This window comes from Alnus glutinosa, chromosome 1 (assembly GCF_958979055.1).
Source record: "Alnus glutinosa chromosome 1, dhAlnGlut1.1, whole genome shotgun sequence".
Taxonomy (NCBI): domain Eukaryota; kingdom Viridiplantae; phylum Streptophyta; class Magnoliopsida; order Fagales; family Betulaceae; genus Alnus; species Alnus glutinosa.
This window is the reverse complement of record NC_084886.1, coordinates 46,084,542-46,103,758: the sequence shown is the minus strand read 5'-3', so window position 1 is coordinate 46,103,758 and position 19,217 is coordinate 46,084,542. Positions and strand designations below refer to the sequence as shown.

Sequence of the window (19,217 nt, the reverse complement as noted above, 5' to 3'; positions counted from 1 at the left end):
GCAATTTCAGACTTCCCAGTACTGTTGAAATTGATCAATGTCAGACAGAGACTCCTCTGATTTGATGATTAGAGATTAAGAGATAAAGCTGAACCAAACGTACGGTCGACTACTCAAATTTTATTTTTATTTTTTTTCCTTTCTTTTTTCCAAGCTATTCCATTAAAACAAAAAAAATAAATAAATAATAAATAAAAACTACAGAATAGGGTCGAGACTCCAACAAACGCCCTAAAAATAGTCATTACAGTGCAAGGAAATACAAATACAAATAAAACAAAAAATGAATCCAAATAAATTTGGTCTCATAGTTCCTCCACCAAAAGAGGCAAAGAGGGCGCCATGATGGTTGTATGTAATGCAATCCGATAAATAGATCGCGGGGAAATTACATTTTATCTTTTGATGTATTCATTTATTGGCGATCTGATGTCTAATATTTAATTTTTGATAGATAATCCCCCTTGACGTTTATCATGTGTGTTAATTTGGACCTTCCGTCTACTTAGCTAGTCAAAAGTTACGGAAAAGATCGATGTCACGTGTCACGCACATGACCTTTTAAAGCTTAACTTTTCAAAATCACCCATTCTATTCAAAACACACCGTTTCTTTTAATAGCCAAAGCACACCATTTCAACAACCCCTTCTCCCCGCAACCAATCCCACCACGTCGTTATCCTCTCCTGCAAACCAGCCAAAACACACATATACGCTTCCAGTTCCAGCCACCGCAGTCAGCCTGCAAACCAGACCAACCAATTTATGAACCAAGCAACTAGATCACTACCACATCCTTCTTACACCTAGCCATTCATTTTTGGACCGGAACGAAGGAAAATCTACCGGCTAGATCAGTTAGTTACGTTTTGCTAAAGACAAGCACCATTTCATCACCCTCCATTAAACCTCTCTTTCTGGTCGTGGGTTCACGGGTTCAGGGATGGCCGTGGGTACAGCATCATTCGGTTCCAATGGATGGCCGTTGCATGAGGATGGTCGGGGGTGAAGAAGGTGCTGAGGAAGATAAGAAGGACGCATGATCAGGTCAACCCCAGAAACCATGCTCGGAAAGTCATCACCGACAATGATGGGTCATCGGTCTCCAGCACCACCAGTGCCACCTCCTCCACTGGACACCTCTCACAGCAACCCTGTTTGTCTTCTCTACTGGACACACTCCCTCAGAAAAGATCATTACTGTTGATGCTGATTCCAGCTGGTGACGTAAGCCCTGCTACAGGTGAGTGTGTCCGATTGACCTGCAAATACAAAGAACACACAGTGAGTTTCCCCAGTGGTCCTCCTCCGACGGCCAAGTTAGACGAGGGTTTTTTAGAGAGAAAAAGATTGAATTTGAACTAGTATCCTTTAATACCTGGATTTTTTCTATTTATAGGTGGTTGCCCTTGAGGTTAGGTGGGAGTATCCCGGCTTTTAGGGAACAGTGACTCCCTGTGCACAAACAGGTCCCAAGTACACTCTTGACAGCGATGGGCAGGTGGGCTTTTTAATGACAGAGCATGGCGATTCAGGAAATCCCGGATCTTGGGGGGTTCAGCCACCTAAACGATCTCCTTTATCTGTACTGTCATCATTACTACTTGTCGGTTATCGGAGTATCCGACAACTACCGGTCGGGCACTACTCTCGGGAAGGAGGTTTCGCCAGCCGTGATGCGTCCGGGACCTACCGCTCGGAAAGAAGCCTCCCCCTCTCGGGAAGGTTATTTTATCAACAGTACCATATATAGACTTCGACGAGGACGAGGATGTAGATTGTTTGCTTAAATTTGCACACACATTATACAAAAGCCAAATATAGAAGAAGCAGTAACTAATGCAACGAAATATGGAGACCAGTCACCGATGACCACGTAGGCCTGCCTATTCTTCTTCGATCCTTTTATTGTTTTCTAAAGCACCAGATAGGCCTCCCTCAAGCAAGTTCGGCAATGGCACGTTCCCCAATCAATTTAAAAATAAAAATAAAATAAAAATAAAGAAGTATTGAGTGAGAGTGACTTAATGGACCTGGTCTGGTCATCACCGAGAAATGAACTTCTAATCGGTTGCGGAGAAGTCAACGTCGTTGTTACCGAGTGCCAAGGCGGCCGTAATGGCCAGGACACACAAGTCAGGGAGTGAGAGGGGCTGGCGGGCCCGAGAGAATGGCATGAGGAAGTAGATATGGCCTGCTTGTAGCTCCTCCTCGCCGGGCAAGTGGGGCTCGCACGAGCCGATGGACAGGGACTCGTAGCTGCAAAGGAAGCAGCTGGGGTTCTGGAAGGTGACAGCCTTGGCTTGGATTGGCTGCTTTGTTGTCTTGGCCGGGCAGCTTTTCGTTGCAATCTCGTCTTTGTCCTCTTTTTCCTCCAACTCCACCTCCGCCTTTGCTAATTGTTTTTTCAGATGAGACACAACCACCCATGTCTGTCGATCTCTGCCTAGTGCGCCTGAGAGATTTGAAACAGGGAGGTGTTGTCGTACACCAATGGCAATGTTTCCGTTGCGACATAGCCTGGGAAGATGGACCGTCCAATAATTGTCTATAAAATCACAAGTTTGATGGACAACCCATTACCCATGCATGCTGAACATGAGGGGTAACCGAAAATATTGTTACAGTGTTGGCCTCTGTTTTGGTTGGGTAAAACAGGGGTGAACAGAGGAATGTTAATGGCCTCTGGTTTCTCTGGGTTCTGAAATATTACACCCGGGTTTCACTGTATAAGCGTGCGTAATGACCATGTATTCGGTTTTCATTTGTTGTAATTTGTTTGATCAAGTTATAACAAACATGTTCTTCCACGCGCCGGCTTTTCTCGAGGACCTAGAGCTTGAGCTCTTCTTCATTCTTTCTTGTCTTTGATCGTCCGATTTTCCACGCGGTTGGCACTGACACCGGTATTAGAGTACTCGAGTCTTCTTCTTCGTACAGGCATTTATGCGCACAAGGCCGACAATCTTCGTCAACAATTACGCTTACAGGCTAGAATCGCACCGTCCTTTTAACCCCATTGCCTAGCTTTTCCCTAGAAGAAGGTGAAGTTTTGCTTAGACATGATCTTGAAAATGAAGATGTGGAAGAACAGGTTGACGCTTGCACCAACTTAGATAGTTAGATTTCCTCTCCACAGCTGCATCATCGTAGCCTTCACACTTCGATGCTCGGTGCAGTCGCCACCACCGCGAACTCGTTCTACACTTCGGCTGAAGTTTTCAAGCAATTCAATTCTTTCCAAGCCAAACTGATCATTACCCAGTCGCATTATGTTTCTCAGAAACTCTGTGAGTTGAAAACCTTGGTGTCTTCTCCGCCTCCCTCGATGACTTGTTAACATGCAGTCATGGGTGCCCTAGGTGAATCGCACGTGGCAACCAGTTGAATTGCCACACAAAATAACGAAAATGGGGTTGTATGTGAAACTCACCGTTTTGATCTAAGGTAATTTTGAAACTTTGGTGCACCTGATCTCATTTCCGTCACTTTTGACAAACTAAGTGGCCGAAAGGTCCAGATTGACACACGTGGTAAACATTAGGGATCATTTATCAAAAATTGAACATTGAACGTCAAATCGCTAATAAATAAATACATAATGAGAGTAAAGTGTAATTTTCCCATAAATCCCTGAAAAGAGGGTGGATCGATGATGTCAAAAAGGCATACTCCACTATAGCCTCAAACAAAAGAGAGTAATTCCTGCTTTATTGAGAAATGAGGTAAAGTTTAGCTCTTAACAAGATCTGAAACTAGATGCTCTACTATAAAGAGCAGCACGTGAGCCCATGCGCCAATGGAGAGAGGGCAGCTGGAGGGGGCTCGTGGTAGATCTAGGGGCGGGGAAGCCAAAGGAGAGAAGCGTGCATGGCAGAGGTAGATAAAAATGTGACATTAAATCTTTAACTTTCATCTTCCCACTTCCCACAAAAGAAGAGAGAAAAAAGAAGAAAAGAGAGGAACAAAGGGGAGGAAGGAGGGAGGGCTCCGTTTGGTTAAGTGATGGGTTGGGGGGGGGGGGGGGGGGGGGGGGGGGGTTCGAATGGAGTTTGTTATGTGGAGAAGGACAAAATGAAAAATGTTAGAGGTACTTAATTTTTTACAAATGGAGGTTTACAAACTGACATGGCATTTATACAAAGGCGAAAATGCCCTTCTCTTCACCAGTCCAAAATATCTCTCCGGCACTCTCCCCTCTTGCCGGTCGTTCTCCCTCTCTCCGACACACTCTCTCTCTCACCTCTCACCACCGGAAACCCACGCTTGGCTAGCTTGGGTTTGAGAAATCCGGCCGGATCTCCTGTCAGGATACCCACGCTCACCAAATCTCGCCGACGGCCAGAGATCCAGCCTTCTTGAACCCAGATCCAGCCTAGAATCAATCGTCCTTCCCGAATCCAAATCCGGCCTACCGTCTATTCCTGAACCCAAATCCAACTAGAAACTAACCCATGCCGCTGTCGTTCCCTTACTTCGTCCTCGTCGACCGAATCCACTGGTCGAGCTTCCACTGGGCTGGTTGGGGTCGTGGTTGGCCAGTGTGTTGGATTTCCAACGGCGTTTAGATTCAACCAAAATGAGAATGGTATTTTTGTCCTATGTATTTAATTTTTTTTTTTTTTTTACTATTTTTGCATTAAACTGACATGGAGCCTCGTATAAAGCTCCACATCAATTTGTAAATTTGTTGGTAAGCTTCTCTTTATACCTGCAGCAACTCTCGGGCAAAATTGATTTGTTTGTGTATTGAGTCAACAACTGATTTTTAGAAAAATGCTACACTTATCAAATGTTTTTTTCTTAAAAATTTATTCTCAAATAATGTGTCAATAATAGATGAGATCTACTATTTTTAAAAATGTGTCACCATCTCATAGAATGATGACACATCATTTGAAAATTACTTTTGGAGAGAGAGAGGAAAAAAAAGAAGAAAAAAGAGCATTTTCATTTTAACAATTTTACAAAGAATTTCTTGGACATTGAAATACCATCTAGAAAGGCGGCTTTTCTAGGCAAAATTGATTAAAAAATATCTTTGATGGCAAAATAATAGCGGAAGAAGAAAAAAGTGGGCAAGAGTTTGTGTTCTAATTGAAGATCAAGATACATAAATAAAAACGACAAAAGGAATGATTTTTATTTTATTTTTAAGTGCATTATATTATAAAGAGAAGGACCACAACATACCGACTAGAGGAGAGAGAAGCTCTCAACTCTCTCTAGGATTTTAGCCTTCGTCTTCGTCTGCCGGTGCTCTTTCCATGGGAGGGAATGCTTCCCTCCCCTCTGCTCCCTACTACCCATCCACATCCCCCGTTCCCCAAACAGCTTACCACCCAACCCCATAACCCAATAAATTTGAGAATTATCTCTCAGAAACCGAGCTGGCTTTGCACCAAATTTATCCTCACCCCTTTCCTACTTTTCCTAGATTTTCCTTCAACCAGCAGATACTTTTGGCTCTACCCTCTTCATCCACCATGTTTTTGGGTTACTAAGGTTTGGAGTTTGGAATCGTTTTTTGGGTTTTATATCTACTCACCTCCATCCTCTCTCTCAAGACATACTCCTCAACACTGTGTTCGCCGGAGTTTCTGGAGTCCGCTGGTGGTCTTTCCCATCTCCTCCGTCACCTAGAAGATAGCGCATACTTCCCAAGCGCCAGCAAGCTCATGGACTCAACCGGCGTGTGGAGCCTCCGACAGCACCCTCCTCCACTTACTGCACCAACCCCTGGTGGTTCCTCCGACAGCTCCCTCCTCCACTTTCCGCACCAACCCCCGGTGGTTCCAGACGATTCCGCCGCTTCCTAGTGCTGAGAGGCCTTCCCTGAGCGGCATATGGTTCTCACGCGCCTCCTGGGATGGCTACCACCCTGCCAGCCCCGCCAGCTTTGCTGCTGATGTTTTTGTGTTTGTTTGTTTATTTTACTGGGCTTATTTGTTGTATCCCTCTCTCCCAGTAACTAATGATATTACCTCATTGGTGACCCTAACTTTGTGGCATCCATGCCTCGAGCCAAAGGGATCGCACCTTCGAAAACATTACCCCCGCATACTTACGTTCATAGTTTAAATTTTAAGTTGCCCAAGCCCTATTCTGTTTGTGCTTTTTATTTTTTGTTGTAAACGGCAACTTTGTATCTTAAAAAAAATAAAAAATAAAAATAAAACCGACAAAAGGAATGTGAAAAGGATTATAGTTAAGACCTAAGAGGGGCTCATTTTTGTTTTGTCTGACTTTGTAGGCAATTTCCTCGAACTCGTGTATCTATTTTTATGTCTAATGAAATTTCACCTAGCCTATGAAAAAAACAAAAAGAGAGGCCATAGAGTGGCATTAACCAAAAAGAGCTTAGACAGGTCGAGGGCAAGGTATTACTGAAGCTAGACCTGCTCAGCCACTTAAATAATAAGCCACCACCCCCGTTCTGATGAAAGATGAAATTTATGAACGCGTATATAAAAGAGAAGCACGAAAATGAATATTAATTCCAAAACGAGGCAAATTCCATGCATCATGTTAGCGGATGAAAAGCACCAGGCCCAATCCCCAAAACCAGAAACCAGTTTTATCCATAAACAAAGAACTCTTCAAGAAATTAGAATGATTTAAAAAAAAAAAAAAAAAAAAGGAAGGACTCTTCAAGGAAACACGTAACAAACGGATTTCAATAGATTCTCTCACATATTCAGTGCATGAAATTAAAGTTGCATAGAGCTCACTAACCATGACGTATAGTGTATTTAGTAAAATGTGGAGAAGAATTTGTTGAATAATTTACACAAAATATTCCAAATATTGTACCTCCTGCTTGCCACATTCCATCTTAAGCTTTCCAAGGGCACAAAGCCTACTTCGCAACCTTGCTATAGCTGTCTTTTAGTGTGACTGTTCTATTGAAGACGAGCTTTTCTGGGGTGGAATCTCTATCAACCACAAAATAACCTGAAATTGCAGATAGAGAACCATACAATCAAACAGGAAAGGAAACATGATTCGAGAATGCACTCAGAAGAAACATGGCAAAGTCATAAAACAGAGAGACGAAGTGACAACAAATGCTGCAAGTCTTGGCTAAGACAATAACCATGGCTGGTGGAAGCCAACAATATGCATAAACCCAATGGGGACAAAATGCCAACTTGGTGAAATGATAACCCCCAACTGGATAAAATTTGGAATAGAAAGACCCATTTTAAGAATTTACCCTCACCAACCGTGAAAAATTGAAATCCAGATTAACATTTTTGGCCATTCAGGTGAGAAGGATCAGTGCTTTATGCAGGTGCATTACATTAGAACCTGAGGCACAAATATATCTATGCCATGCAAAGTGCAGCTCTTTTCTATTTTACAATTAAATCACCAAAATATCCAATATAGGAATAATAATGAAAGGGTTCTGGACTCTACCAAGCCTTTCGAACTGAAATCTGTCCCCAACTGCAGCATCCTGCAGCAAGGATACAGCATATGCATTGGGAACCACCACTTTGGACTCTGGGTTCAGATCAGCAAGCCAATCATCAAGTTCAGCAGGGTTCTGACAAAACAATTAGAACACAGGTACACATTCAACATATTTTCAAAAACAAAGCACAGAGAGAGAGAGAGAGAGAGAGAAGAATAAGACAGCCTTAGATGGTATATGTTTGCCAACCTCCGAAAGGAACAATCTTTCAAACAATCTAACTTCCACCTTGAGTGGATCAACCCGAGGAGAAGATTCAGCTACCCAATGAAGAACACCCTGAATAATAAATAAGTGGACCAAAAAAAATTATTCTAGGTAATCCATGACAAATATATTCACCAGCAAGCACCAATTTAATTTTGCATTTTAAAAAGGAAATCCAGCATAACAGCAAACCTTAGGCTTTGTCTTCTTAGAAGGATCATATTCAGCCCGGATCTCTAGAACAGTCTCCTTATCGTCATCTAGGATAACTTCAGTGCACTTAATAGGAAATGCATATCTGCACCAGCAAAAAGGATTCTGAGTATGAAGCACATCTCTGCTCAATCTGACGGGCAGATAACTGGCAATATACATACCTTAGTAGCACAGATTTACCAGGAGCAAGGCCATAGTAATCCTTTGAATCTTTCATCCGGAAATCAGAATGTTCAATGTATACAACATTTGAAAATGGGACCTAAGGAGAAGCAGCAAAAAGCACAACCAGTAACAGATTACAAACTGCAATTTGCAGAAAAATATGGATTTTCATTAGAATGAACTTAGCAATTGAAATAGAAAAACGTTATTCTCATAACTAATGTTAGTGCATTGTATTAGAAAACCACATATATATTATTGTACTAAGATCAATCGTACACTTGTCACACTTGACAAAATATTTTTGTTCCCAAATGAATTAACAACACAGAATGATATGTTGCCTTGCTGATTGTTCAAGTCTTAATAGCAGCAGTATTATTCTCTAAAAATATGACTATAATTTTATTCTTAAAATGTCACCTTGTAAAAGGCAGATGCGTCATCTGTTTGAGCATCAGGCCATCTCTTTGCATCAAGATCTATTATTGAGCCAGCTTCTAGGTTTGTAATAACAACCTTGAAACACAGAAAGGGTCAGTGGTGATACACTGAGTGAAAAACATATCCTAGAAACTGTGCAAAACAAGATGCAAACCTTGAGCGGATGTAGCACAACCATTGCGCGAGCCACAGTTTTGTTTAGTTCTTCTCTTATTTGATACTCAAGGCGATCCAAATTTATTGTACTATTATCACTGTAACACAAGAAAATGCATATTTAAGATAACAAAGCATCATAAATCTTACATATTTTCCATGTTCTAATGTATATCCACAACACATTAAACCTTCTAGTGATCCCAATTCCTCGAACAAAAGCATTAATTGCAGTTGAAGTCACACCCCTACGACGCAAACCAGCCAGCGTCATTAGGCGAGGGTCATCCCAACCATCAACCCATCTTTCTGTTACCAATCGATTTAACTGCAAAAATATACCACATTCAATCATTAAGGAATAAATAAAAGAAGGGCATGATAAGATTACATTTTTTTAAGCTTTCAACATACATGTTCTCACTCACCTTACGCTTTGACATCACAGTGTTAGTAACATTCAGTCGTGAATATTCCCATACATATGGCTGGTAAAGGCCAAGCACATGTAATAACCAATAGTACGAAGCACGACGTGTTTCGAACTCAAGTGTACACAGCTGCATAAAACATCTGAAAGTTGATTAAAAGTGTTGACACACTTTTCAAAGAATATACAATTGATTGTCAGGAATGAAAATCAGATGGTGCAGACCTTCTATTGCACACAAAAGGGTGTGCATCAAAATAACTTATGGATATTAGCTGATCAGCATTTGAGGCTTCCAACAAGCCAATAAGCAAATGTTTTATGAAGAGACTCGCGCATCAAAGTAAAACAGACCTCAGAGATGTTTTGTTCAAAGCAAACAAACCCCAAACTTTCAAACTTAAACTGTTAATAGCACCATAAAAGGAACCAGTTACCAGAAAACTGTGTTACCTTCAGGCCCAAAAAGTCAATGAACGACAATGAAACAAGGGTAGGAAGTTAACATAACATCACTAACCCCACTTTCCAACACATAACAAGTAACAAGAACGAAGCAGGCACCAGCTGCAATAAATAATAAAACAAGCTTCATAACAAAGAGCAACCAATTGACCTTTATTAAGGCTAGGGGAAGGCAACTCCTATAACAAATTTTTTTGAAGGGCATGCAAAGTCCAATGTCCAGCAACCATAAGTTAGGAAAAACAAAAAGAATTGTTTAAACTGAGTTAAATCCAGAACACACTTTTCCCCAAAAAAAAAATCTAGAACACGCTTCATGAAAACCCAGAACTAATCTGGCTACGGCTATATCTGTCTTTCCTTTGGTCAAAATCAGGCTACACAACAAGAAATCACATGGAAAGACTTATCTAAAGATCTATCAATCTTCTGACATCTATCAAACAGGATAATCCAGTTATTATTATGGGAGCTTCAAAAACTGGTGGCTATCACAAGAAATAAACGACCAACAACACCAAGTAATCCAATCTGTTCTTAGATCACTAATACAAAATTCGACCTTAATTTTTCGAATAACCCATCATTTAATTCACCAAAGGATGCTTTGCATTCTCAAATATTTTTAAAAAGGCGAGACAAGTTTCTTAGATAGTTTAGACAGCAATAAAAATCTTGAATTTTTTCTACAAATGAATCAGGAAATAATACCTATCAAAGGTAGGAGACATACCGAATGTGTAACATTCTCAAGAGAATCCACAATACAGTGAGAATAATCATAACTGGGATAGATGCACCACTTGTCTCCAGCATGTGGATGAGGAGTAAACTGAAGAAAAAGAAAATCCGGACCATTGAATACAATCTCCACAAGTTTGAGTAATCAAAGATGTTTAGTGGTGCAAACTTGCCTTGATACGATAAGCAATAAGGTCGTACATATTATAATTATCACTCTGCATGTCTTGCTTCATCCTCAATGTTGCTTTCCCTTCTTCAATAAGACCTCTTCTCATATCATCAAAAAGTCTCAAAGATTCTGCAACTGGTCTGTCCCTCCAAGGACTGTTCATCTTTTTTTCCCTGTACTCCTTTATTTCGTCGGGTGTCTAAAACAAATATTCAGAGAGTCAGGAACTTTATCGAGATTGATTAAGAAAATAATCCCACGAAAGCAATGTACAAGTGCCAAGCATAGACTCTTCTTTTCCTTTTCCTTTTTTCCCAATCAAATTCCATTAAAGAAAATACAAAACACTAGAACTCAACAGCAGCCTCAGCTACAGCCCTTCATTCACCAAAGAAAAGAAGAATAGAGCAGAGAGGAATGGGACAAAAAGATGTTACTACACATAACTACATCACTCAAGTCATGCAATCAACTTTGCCATAAAATTGATAGTTCGGCTTGGATGAGTCAAATCCTAGCTGGAAGTGGCACTGCAGCACACCCTTGCAGTAAGAACTAATTCATAGCAAATAGAACAAGAAAATAATGTTCTAAATTTCTAGATTATAAGTATTTTGTCCAATTATCAAACAACAACCTGATGATCAACATATGCATGACCCCTTCGTATGAGCTCCACTGCTAAATCATACAAATCTTGGAAGTAATCACTGGTGTAAGTGATCTGCAAAATTCAGCAAATTCAACAGTTGCCAAAACTAAGGGCAGCACAACAGAGGATACACCATCAATGGAGAGAAACCACTATACCTTTAAGGGCTCCCAACCCATCCACCGGACAATTTCTTCGATATGATCAATGTACTCTTTCTTTTCGGCTTGGGGATTTGTGTCATCATACCTAGTGCGACAAATCAGGGATCAAACACAGATGCAAGAGAAACTAGAAATTTATTTTCTCTTTTCAATTCTTAAAGAGCATATGGAAAATTCAAAGGGAGATTATAACATTTGAAACAAACAATAAACCAAAAAAATCACCATCTTGTAGCAAACTAACAAGGAAGGCATGAACATATTACAAAAAAAAAAAAAAAAAATTAAAAAAAAAAAAGGGTATGAACAGCATTCTTTTAGTTTCTTAAGGGAGTAAATTGAAGTTCTTTTAATTACAGAGTGTAGGTTTTCGGCCATCTGACACTAATGCTCTGCATGAACCATATTTCCTAGTCCTACTTTACCATGCCCAAGGAGACCAACCAGATTATAATATACCAACAAATAGAAGCTTTGACTAATGCCAGCATATGTATAACAGAACCTTGATAGGAGAAAATATAACAAATTTACAAACTTTGATGCATGAAAACATTACCAACTATAATCTACATAACCAAAACATGCCAGTTAGGAGTACAGCAGAACAATATCGTATGAAAATTGGCTTCTATATGCAAACCAATTCATGTACCATGCATTTAAAGATTCAAAAACACATAAATGTTGGAAACCAAGATTGTTTTCATTTTTATAATCTGAATCTATATTACAGATAGTGCACTTGAAACATCAAGCCATTAAACTGGATTAAAAACACTCAAGACAGTTGACTGAACATTAAATATTCATAACATCTTTTCCCAAAAACAAACGAAAAGAAGGATATATATTGTTAGCACCAAAAATATCCTTCCTCTGTCCCATAAAGGTAGACCACATTTCCTTTCTTAGACATCCCAAAATCTTTGACCATGCTTCCAAAGTCAAAGATATATTTCATATATTTCCTAAATTAAACTTTTGCTTTCACATTAATTACAAATGCCTAAACGTGCTTTTCCAAACAAACAAACAAACAAAAAAAAATGGAAAACATTATAAAGCCAGTAGGTGAAAAGTATTTTATTAATTTTTTATTAAAACTTTTGCTCTTGGTAAAAGGACTATTTTTGCAGCACAGAGGGAATATCACAGGAGCAAAGTGCGAAATTCTCACCTAAGGTAGCAGCCTCCACCTCTATCTTTTGCTAGGCCAAAGTCAATAAACATCGCCTGAGTAACCAAAATATAACTAGAATGAGGAACAACCACAATCTAAACAAATAGCTAATCTAACTTAATTATGTTATTTACCTTGGCATGACCAATATGTAGATACCCATTTGGTTCAGGAGGAAAGCGAGTTAAAACTTTTCCTTCCGTTGCTTTTAAGTGTTTTTCAAGCAATTCCTTTGTATTGCAACATCTCAGGATAGAACCATCACTGAAAAATACTTCAGTATGCACCTGAAACACGAGAATTTTAATATATCATAGAAAAATGCTTATGCAGAGGTGCAGATGTGATGACATGGAAAGCTGAACTCAAAAGTATACAAGGAACTATAGCCAGCAAGAAGAGACAATCATGAACTTGATAACTGCTTAGCTTATAAGTCAGAGTCACAACAACATATGTATGAGCTTGATATCAGTTTTGAATTACATATCATAAACAATGGTAGGTTAGTGAACAGCATCAAATCCTGAATTATTCAACAATAATAAGAATCCAATGAAAAATTATCAACCCTTCAGTAGTAATATCACTACATCCTTTTCAATATCACTACAATAAATAGAAAAGGATGTTTCCACATAGATAACTAATGATGATCATAAAAATATAATGTCGCCAACCTTTTAACTTATTTCTTATCTTACTCTTCTTGGTAATTCACAAATTATAATCATCATACCAAATCACACAAGCTTGCAAAGAAATATTACAATTTTTTTAACATTTTATAAACTTATATAAGTGTTTAAGTGCTAGAAAAGCTTCACAGTCAAATAACACCAAACCAAATAAGAAGCTATGAGCAAATAATAGGAACAGTGGAAAAGGGATCATAATAGAGAGAAAAATTAGAAATAGACAATTATTTTACCTTAAAATTTTCCTCTGGTTGAGGAAATATCAAAAAGGGATTAAGGTCTTCTTCAGATGGCTGTTCTGGAGTAACAGCAGCAACGGTTTTAACCTACATAAATATGAAGGGTGGACAAAATTATTGGTGGCATTTTAAAAGGGAGTAGGCAAATGGGAAAAAAAAAAAAAACAAATAAAAATATCCCCGCAAATGTCTCCACCTCTACTTTAGCAGGCTTATCTTTTTTCTTTTTGGTTGGCTTTTCATCATCTGCTGCAGTCCTTTCACCAAGTAAGCCATACAACTTTGCATCAACGAATTGCTGCAATGGAGGGGAAAAAAAAAAGAAGAAGAAAAATTGCAAGCAGAATGGCCTTAGTGGAAATTTGAATTAAATTAAGTTGATAACCTATCAAACTTGAATAAAATTAAAAGAACATTACCTTGACAATCTTTGGATCAGCCCACGGGTGCCTCTTCCGAACGTGCCCTAGTAATTCACCCACTAGAGACCAAAAAAAAAAGTTTTAAGTGCTGAACAGAATGTGTTTGTGTAGCATAAATGGAAGAGGTTAGATGTTTACAACAAGATATAGAAACAGGCGTGCATGTTCAATAAGTTATCATAAAAAAAAAGAATAGGATCACAGAGCATGAACCGGAGGGCAGGACAAATAAATAAAGGCTGACAAGTCATGCATTTAAACAAAGCAAATGGACAGATACACCTCCACAGCACTCCCACACATACAACAAATTAATTGTTCACAAAATGATCCAGAGCATGTAACAGTGTTTACAATACGTCTATATCATAATATGATACACCATTTAATAAGTGTGGAAATCAAAGTACATAAATAAAATAACTAACCATTCGTACGATAGCGTTGCTCTAAAATCGCATTCTTGTTCTCTTCAAAAACCTCATTAACAGCTCGTTCAATTTCTTCTTCCGAAACCTCAACGCCTGGTTGCAAAAACAATGAAGTTATCAATGCCTAAAAAGAAGCAGGACATTTTTTATTAAAAAATATAAAAAAAAAAAAAAAAAAAAAAAGCTCACACTCCCAACTGAGAACTGAATGAATGCCTCGAATTTGATATATGAAAAACAATAAGAAACAATGCATTGAACATCCTAAACATCGAAAACATGTCAAAAGAATGCGCCTTTTTTTCATACCAACACCACATGCTTCTTCAAATTCATTCAACTTGAAATCCTCCGAAGCAGCAACTCCAAAAAATGAAAGAGCCGCATCTAACTGGGCTGTAGTTTTAATCTGCAAAAGCAGAAACTGTGTAAGAATAATATTACATCCAGAAACTTTTCTAAAATAAATCAATCCCATAAAAACTCCGCAAACATGAGACCAAAAGCAACTGTTAGAATAATAAAATTCAAAGTCGTGATTGATGTTTAGAAGACAAAACCTTTGAGGAAACAATGTATTGCAGCAATGCTGGGCGATGCACAAGAGCGTTTGCTGGGTACTTTGTAGCAACCTGTCCCGCATATAGCACACAGCAAAATGTCATAGATTAATCGTAATGGTGTTGACGGAAAATTAATTCAAGGTCAAAACACAATTTTGATCTCTCCACTACGCGTAAGTAAGGGTAACTTGATGCGTTTTTAAAATTTCAAGGACCGTGTTAAAACAATCACTGAAGAGTGAAATTAGAATATGACAAACAGTTCAGGGACCAGAATTGTATTTTGCCAAAAAGAGGATTAACTTCACGTGCAAACAGCTACTAATTCCGGAAGCAAATTTTCAAGAAATCAAAATTCACCAAGTCTTAAACTTTTCGAGGAAATGTTTTTCAACAAAACACACAGCAAAATTATTGTTTCAAAATTTTAATTTACCATGTATAGAAGATTTCCGACGATCCGATTGCATCCATCAGCGACGCCGGCCTGAAAATCACCAAAAAAAAGAAGCAAAAATAAATCACCAAATTCGAAAGTATGTGAACAAGACATGCATACACATAAAATAAACAAATAGCTTCCAGGATTGGCAATAACAAAAGAAATCTCTACAAGGGAGGCTCCGTTTGGTTGAGAAGGAACTCCAGGAAAACAAAGGGGAAAAAACATAAGAAATTCAATTCTTAGCTCCAAAAAAACCAATCCGATTATCTCAACTTTGACTGAGCTTCTTCTTCAATCATTCTTTAAAACTCGAAAACCTCTAGCAAGTTCATTTTCACTTCCTCAATTTTCTCGGCAACCAAACAGATGGAAGCAGAAACCTTAAAGCAATCGAATCTGTATTGTGTGAGTGGAAATGGAAAAGTTCAAATACCTCGTCAATCACAGCAACAAGATTGGCCGTGACCTTGTTGTTGGCGACGGTGTTTCGCGCAGTTCGCTCGTCCAATCCGATCTTGAGAAACAAATCAAAGTGCTTCTCCTTATCGGAGCTGTCATCCTTCCCCGGCATTCTCTCAGAACGTGACGGACTGCGTGACTTGGCGTCAATGTTTGGGAGTGAGGCGGGTTGAGAAACTGACCGAAAAACCCTAATAAATCCTTAAATGTAAGAACCAACAGAGATAAAGAGAATCTGTGGGGGCGTTGTTAGCGTTTTTGGGACGAGAGATTCTATTTAGATTCTGAAGGTCAAGGTCGAATGTGGAAATCAACGCGATATTTGTACTAACTGTGGTGGAAAATGCGAGGAGGACCGGGTCACCATTGACCCATCCACGCCCCGGCCTTGTGCTCCCAGCAATTTTTTTTTTTTTTTTTTTTTTTATTTTGCTTGTGCTCCAAGCAATTGCGTTAACATAATATTAACATAATTAATATGGTGGAATCTATTATAATATATGAGTAATGATTCACTACCACCTAAATATATAATTTTTCATCATCTTGCCTATGTGGCAAGATGGTCCCTTACCTTAATTTATTTTTAAAAAATAAAAGAATTCAAAAAGTAGTTGGGGACCACTTTGCCACATAGGCAAGGTGATGAAAAGTTATATCTTTAGGTGGCAGTGAATCATTATTCTTATAATATTTACAACCACGACATATGCTAACACGCTGAACATAATGAAACAATTGGTCCGAATGCACCTAAAAAAAAAAATTAGTCCAAATGCAATCCTACATTTGTTAGATCAAAGAAAAATAAAGGATTTGGCTTAAGAGCCCTAAAATAGTTATAAGGGATCTACTGCTCACTACTTGAATGGGGTGGCGAGGGCCAAAAGGGGTGGCCGATCCACACCCTCTGGCCAATCACTCCTCTGCTGGTTGCATTTGAATGTGAATGCCCATTTAGAGAAAGTATTGAAGATTGTTGATAGACGCAATTTATGAAAGGTAGAGAGAAACGGAAGAGAAAACAGTACACTAAAAACTTACACGCATATAGACAAATATATTTTGCCACTCTCAACTAATAGTCATTTTTAATTTAGCTTCGTGAGTTGAAAGATATAACACTTAAATACATCAAATTATAATTTTGGTAATCAATTTTCTCTTTCCTTTTCTCATTTTTACTTCTTAAAAAAAAAAAAGTTAACTTCAAAATTACATTTTTACTTTTTTTCATTTTTTATATCACATCAATCATTTCTTATTACTATATATAAAAAAAAACTCACTACAAAACAAAATTTTTTCACTTTTCCATACATCTTTATACTTTATATCATATCAATCACTTCTTATTACTACTAAAAAAAAATTCACCTCAACAATCTTTACCAAATACACCATAGTCCCTTCGTTAGAGTCAGCCATCTGTTTAGATGGAAAAGTGGTCACATGCCTTTTCTATCATCCTACCTATAATTTTTCCTCATTTCTTAAAACCAATATAATAAAACAAAGAGAAAAATATATTTTACCCTCTCAAAATTTCATTATTTGTTCACTTTTGTCTTCAATGTTTAAAAATTGGCAATGTACCCCAACCAAATTTTTGAAATTTTCAATGTTGCCTATCCGTTACTTAAGTCTGTCTTTTTTTTACAGAAATAGGCCAATTTTTAGGGACATATGTCCCCAAATTACCCCTAAAAAATAAAAATAAAAACAGTTAAAACAAAAACCACCCCCAATGTTTTTCTTTTCTTTTCCTTTTTTGGTTTTTTTTATTAAAAAAAATTGTTTTAACTGTTTTCTTTTTAGGGATATTTTGAGGAGATTTGTTCCTAAAAACCCATGTGTGATGACAAACTTAAATAACGGATGGACAACATTGAAAATTTAAAAAACTTGGTTGGAGGACATTGCAAATTTTTAAACATTTGAGGTAAAAGTGAAAAAGTAGTGAAAATTTTGATGGGTAAAATGTATTGAGAAATGCTAAAGGTACCAAAACTTTTACTAATAAATTGATACCAAAATGATGTGGAGCTTATTCATTGAAAATTGTAGCATTTTTTTTATTAATTGTTTTGATAATCTCCAGTGAATAAGATCCTTATCATCTTGGTGCCAATCTCTTGGTAAAAATTTAGTACCCCTAACATTTCTCAAATATATTTTTTCCTAAAATAAACTTACAAAAAGAATATATATATATATCGTAAAACCTTGTGGTCCGTTTGGGTGTTGGATTTTTTGAAATAGGAATTAAATTCTAATTCACTGCGCGAATTTCAAAGTTTGACTTTGTGAGATAAAATTTTAAAAAAAAATTGAAAAAAATATTATTTATTTTTTAAAAAAATAGATAAAAGTAAAGAAGAATCATAATTCAACTCTAATTACATACGAACCGCGGCTCACCAAAAATTAAGTTAGGGGTGGCCAGTGAAAGGGGGCTTGGCAATGCCCACGAAGAGAACGGGATCGGGCAGGGGGGGTCGAGGCACAACCCTCGATGATGCCTGAACCGTCAAGCATGCAGAGTCTCAAGTCAACCAAGATGGCCTGACCCAAAAAGATGGTATAGGTTCGTTCAAGGCGTCACATGATACTCTTCAGTTCCAAGGGACCGTAACATCTATAAGGAATCAAATCTACACTACAAGCTCTATCGTCGTGGTAGCACCAATAAGTGAAAGAAGAAGATCGACAAAAAGAAAGGCGAGGGGCAACGTGCACGAGGGCAAGGCAACCAATGAAGAAGAATTCGGTGTGTGGGCAGTGATGATGCATCTTTCTAGGTCACCCAGACTAGCCGAAAGGCGCGGAAGGACCGAGCCCAAGAAAGGTCGTTGACGAGACACAAGTTGGAGCTAAAGGATCATCGTAAGGGAGACTAGCTTTTTGACCTATATCTAACGGCTTGGCAAGCTCTGGATGGCTTAAATTTAAGAGAATATAAGTATTTGGACTATGAGAAGTCTTCGGCGGTAGATTCGACATCCATGGAGTAGGGGAAAAGGTTTTGGTTGTTAACCAGTTGATGATCATCCATCCTAGCAGGCCTGCGACTTACGTGTTTGATTCGAGTTACTTATATGGGGTCGATCTAGTGACAAACCGTATGTTGCTGTTGAAAGCTCTTCCTAAGGCGAGGCTAGGTTGACGGTTGCGACACCTTGGGCTCTTGTTGAGGCAATAATGTGATACTTTGGTCCTATATTAAGAAGATCACATATTAAGAAAATATGAGTAGCTCAAATAAAGTTGATGGTTTATAAAAATATTCATGAGTACTAAGTCTCACGGTACTTTAGTTAGTAGGTAAATTTAGGCTTTATAAAAGATTTTAGAAAAACTCTAAATAAACTAATCATTTTGGAGTGATAACGCAAATATGTTTAGCGCCTTCCCCTAGACCATTATAAGGAGTGCCAGTGGTTGCGGGCAGGCCAACGACTTCGACATATGGGACTTCTCATGGG

The 19,217-nt window shown here is 38.3% G+C and overlaps 1 protein-coding gene across 1 annotated transcript; it reads right to left on the bottom strand.

Annotated features, from left to right (window-relative positions):
- Positions 1–6,657: 6,657 nt before the first annotated feature.
- LOC133853034 (glutamine--tRNA ligase-like) lies at positions 6,658–16,033 on the bottom strand. The gene is made up of 23 exons (XM_062289571.1): positions 15,707–16,033; positions 15,265–15,315; positions 14,826–14,897; positions 14,575–14,674; positions 14,263–14,358; positions 13,832–13,893; positions 13,609–13,710; positions 13,407–13,499; positions 12,610–12,762; positions 12,473–12,528; positions 11,287–11,377; positions 11,114–11,200; positions 10,478–10,675; positions 10,297–10,395; positions 9,097–9,228; positions 8,860–8,996; positions 8,667–8,766; positions 8,492–8,587; positions 8,065–8,165; positions 7,880–7,985; positions 7,670–7,759; positions 7,423–7,552; positions 6,658–6,954 (listed from the first exon to the last, which is right to left on the bottom strand). Exons 1-23 carry the CDS (start codon positions 15,842–15,844, stop codon positions 6,860–6,862), a joined length of 2,385 nt encoding a protein of 794 aa, XP_062145555.1. The 5' UTR covers positions 15,845–16,033; the 3' UTR covers positions 6,658–6,859.
- Positions 16,034–19,217: the final 3,184 nt, after the last annotated feature.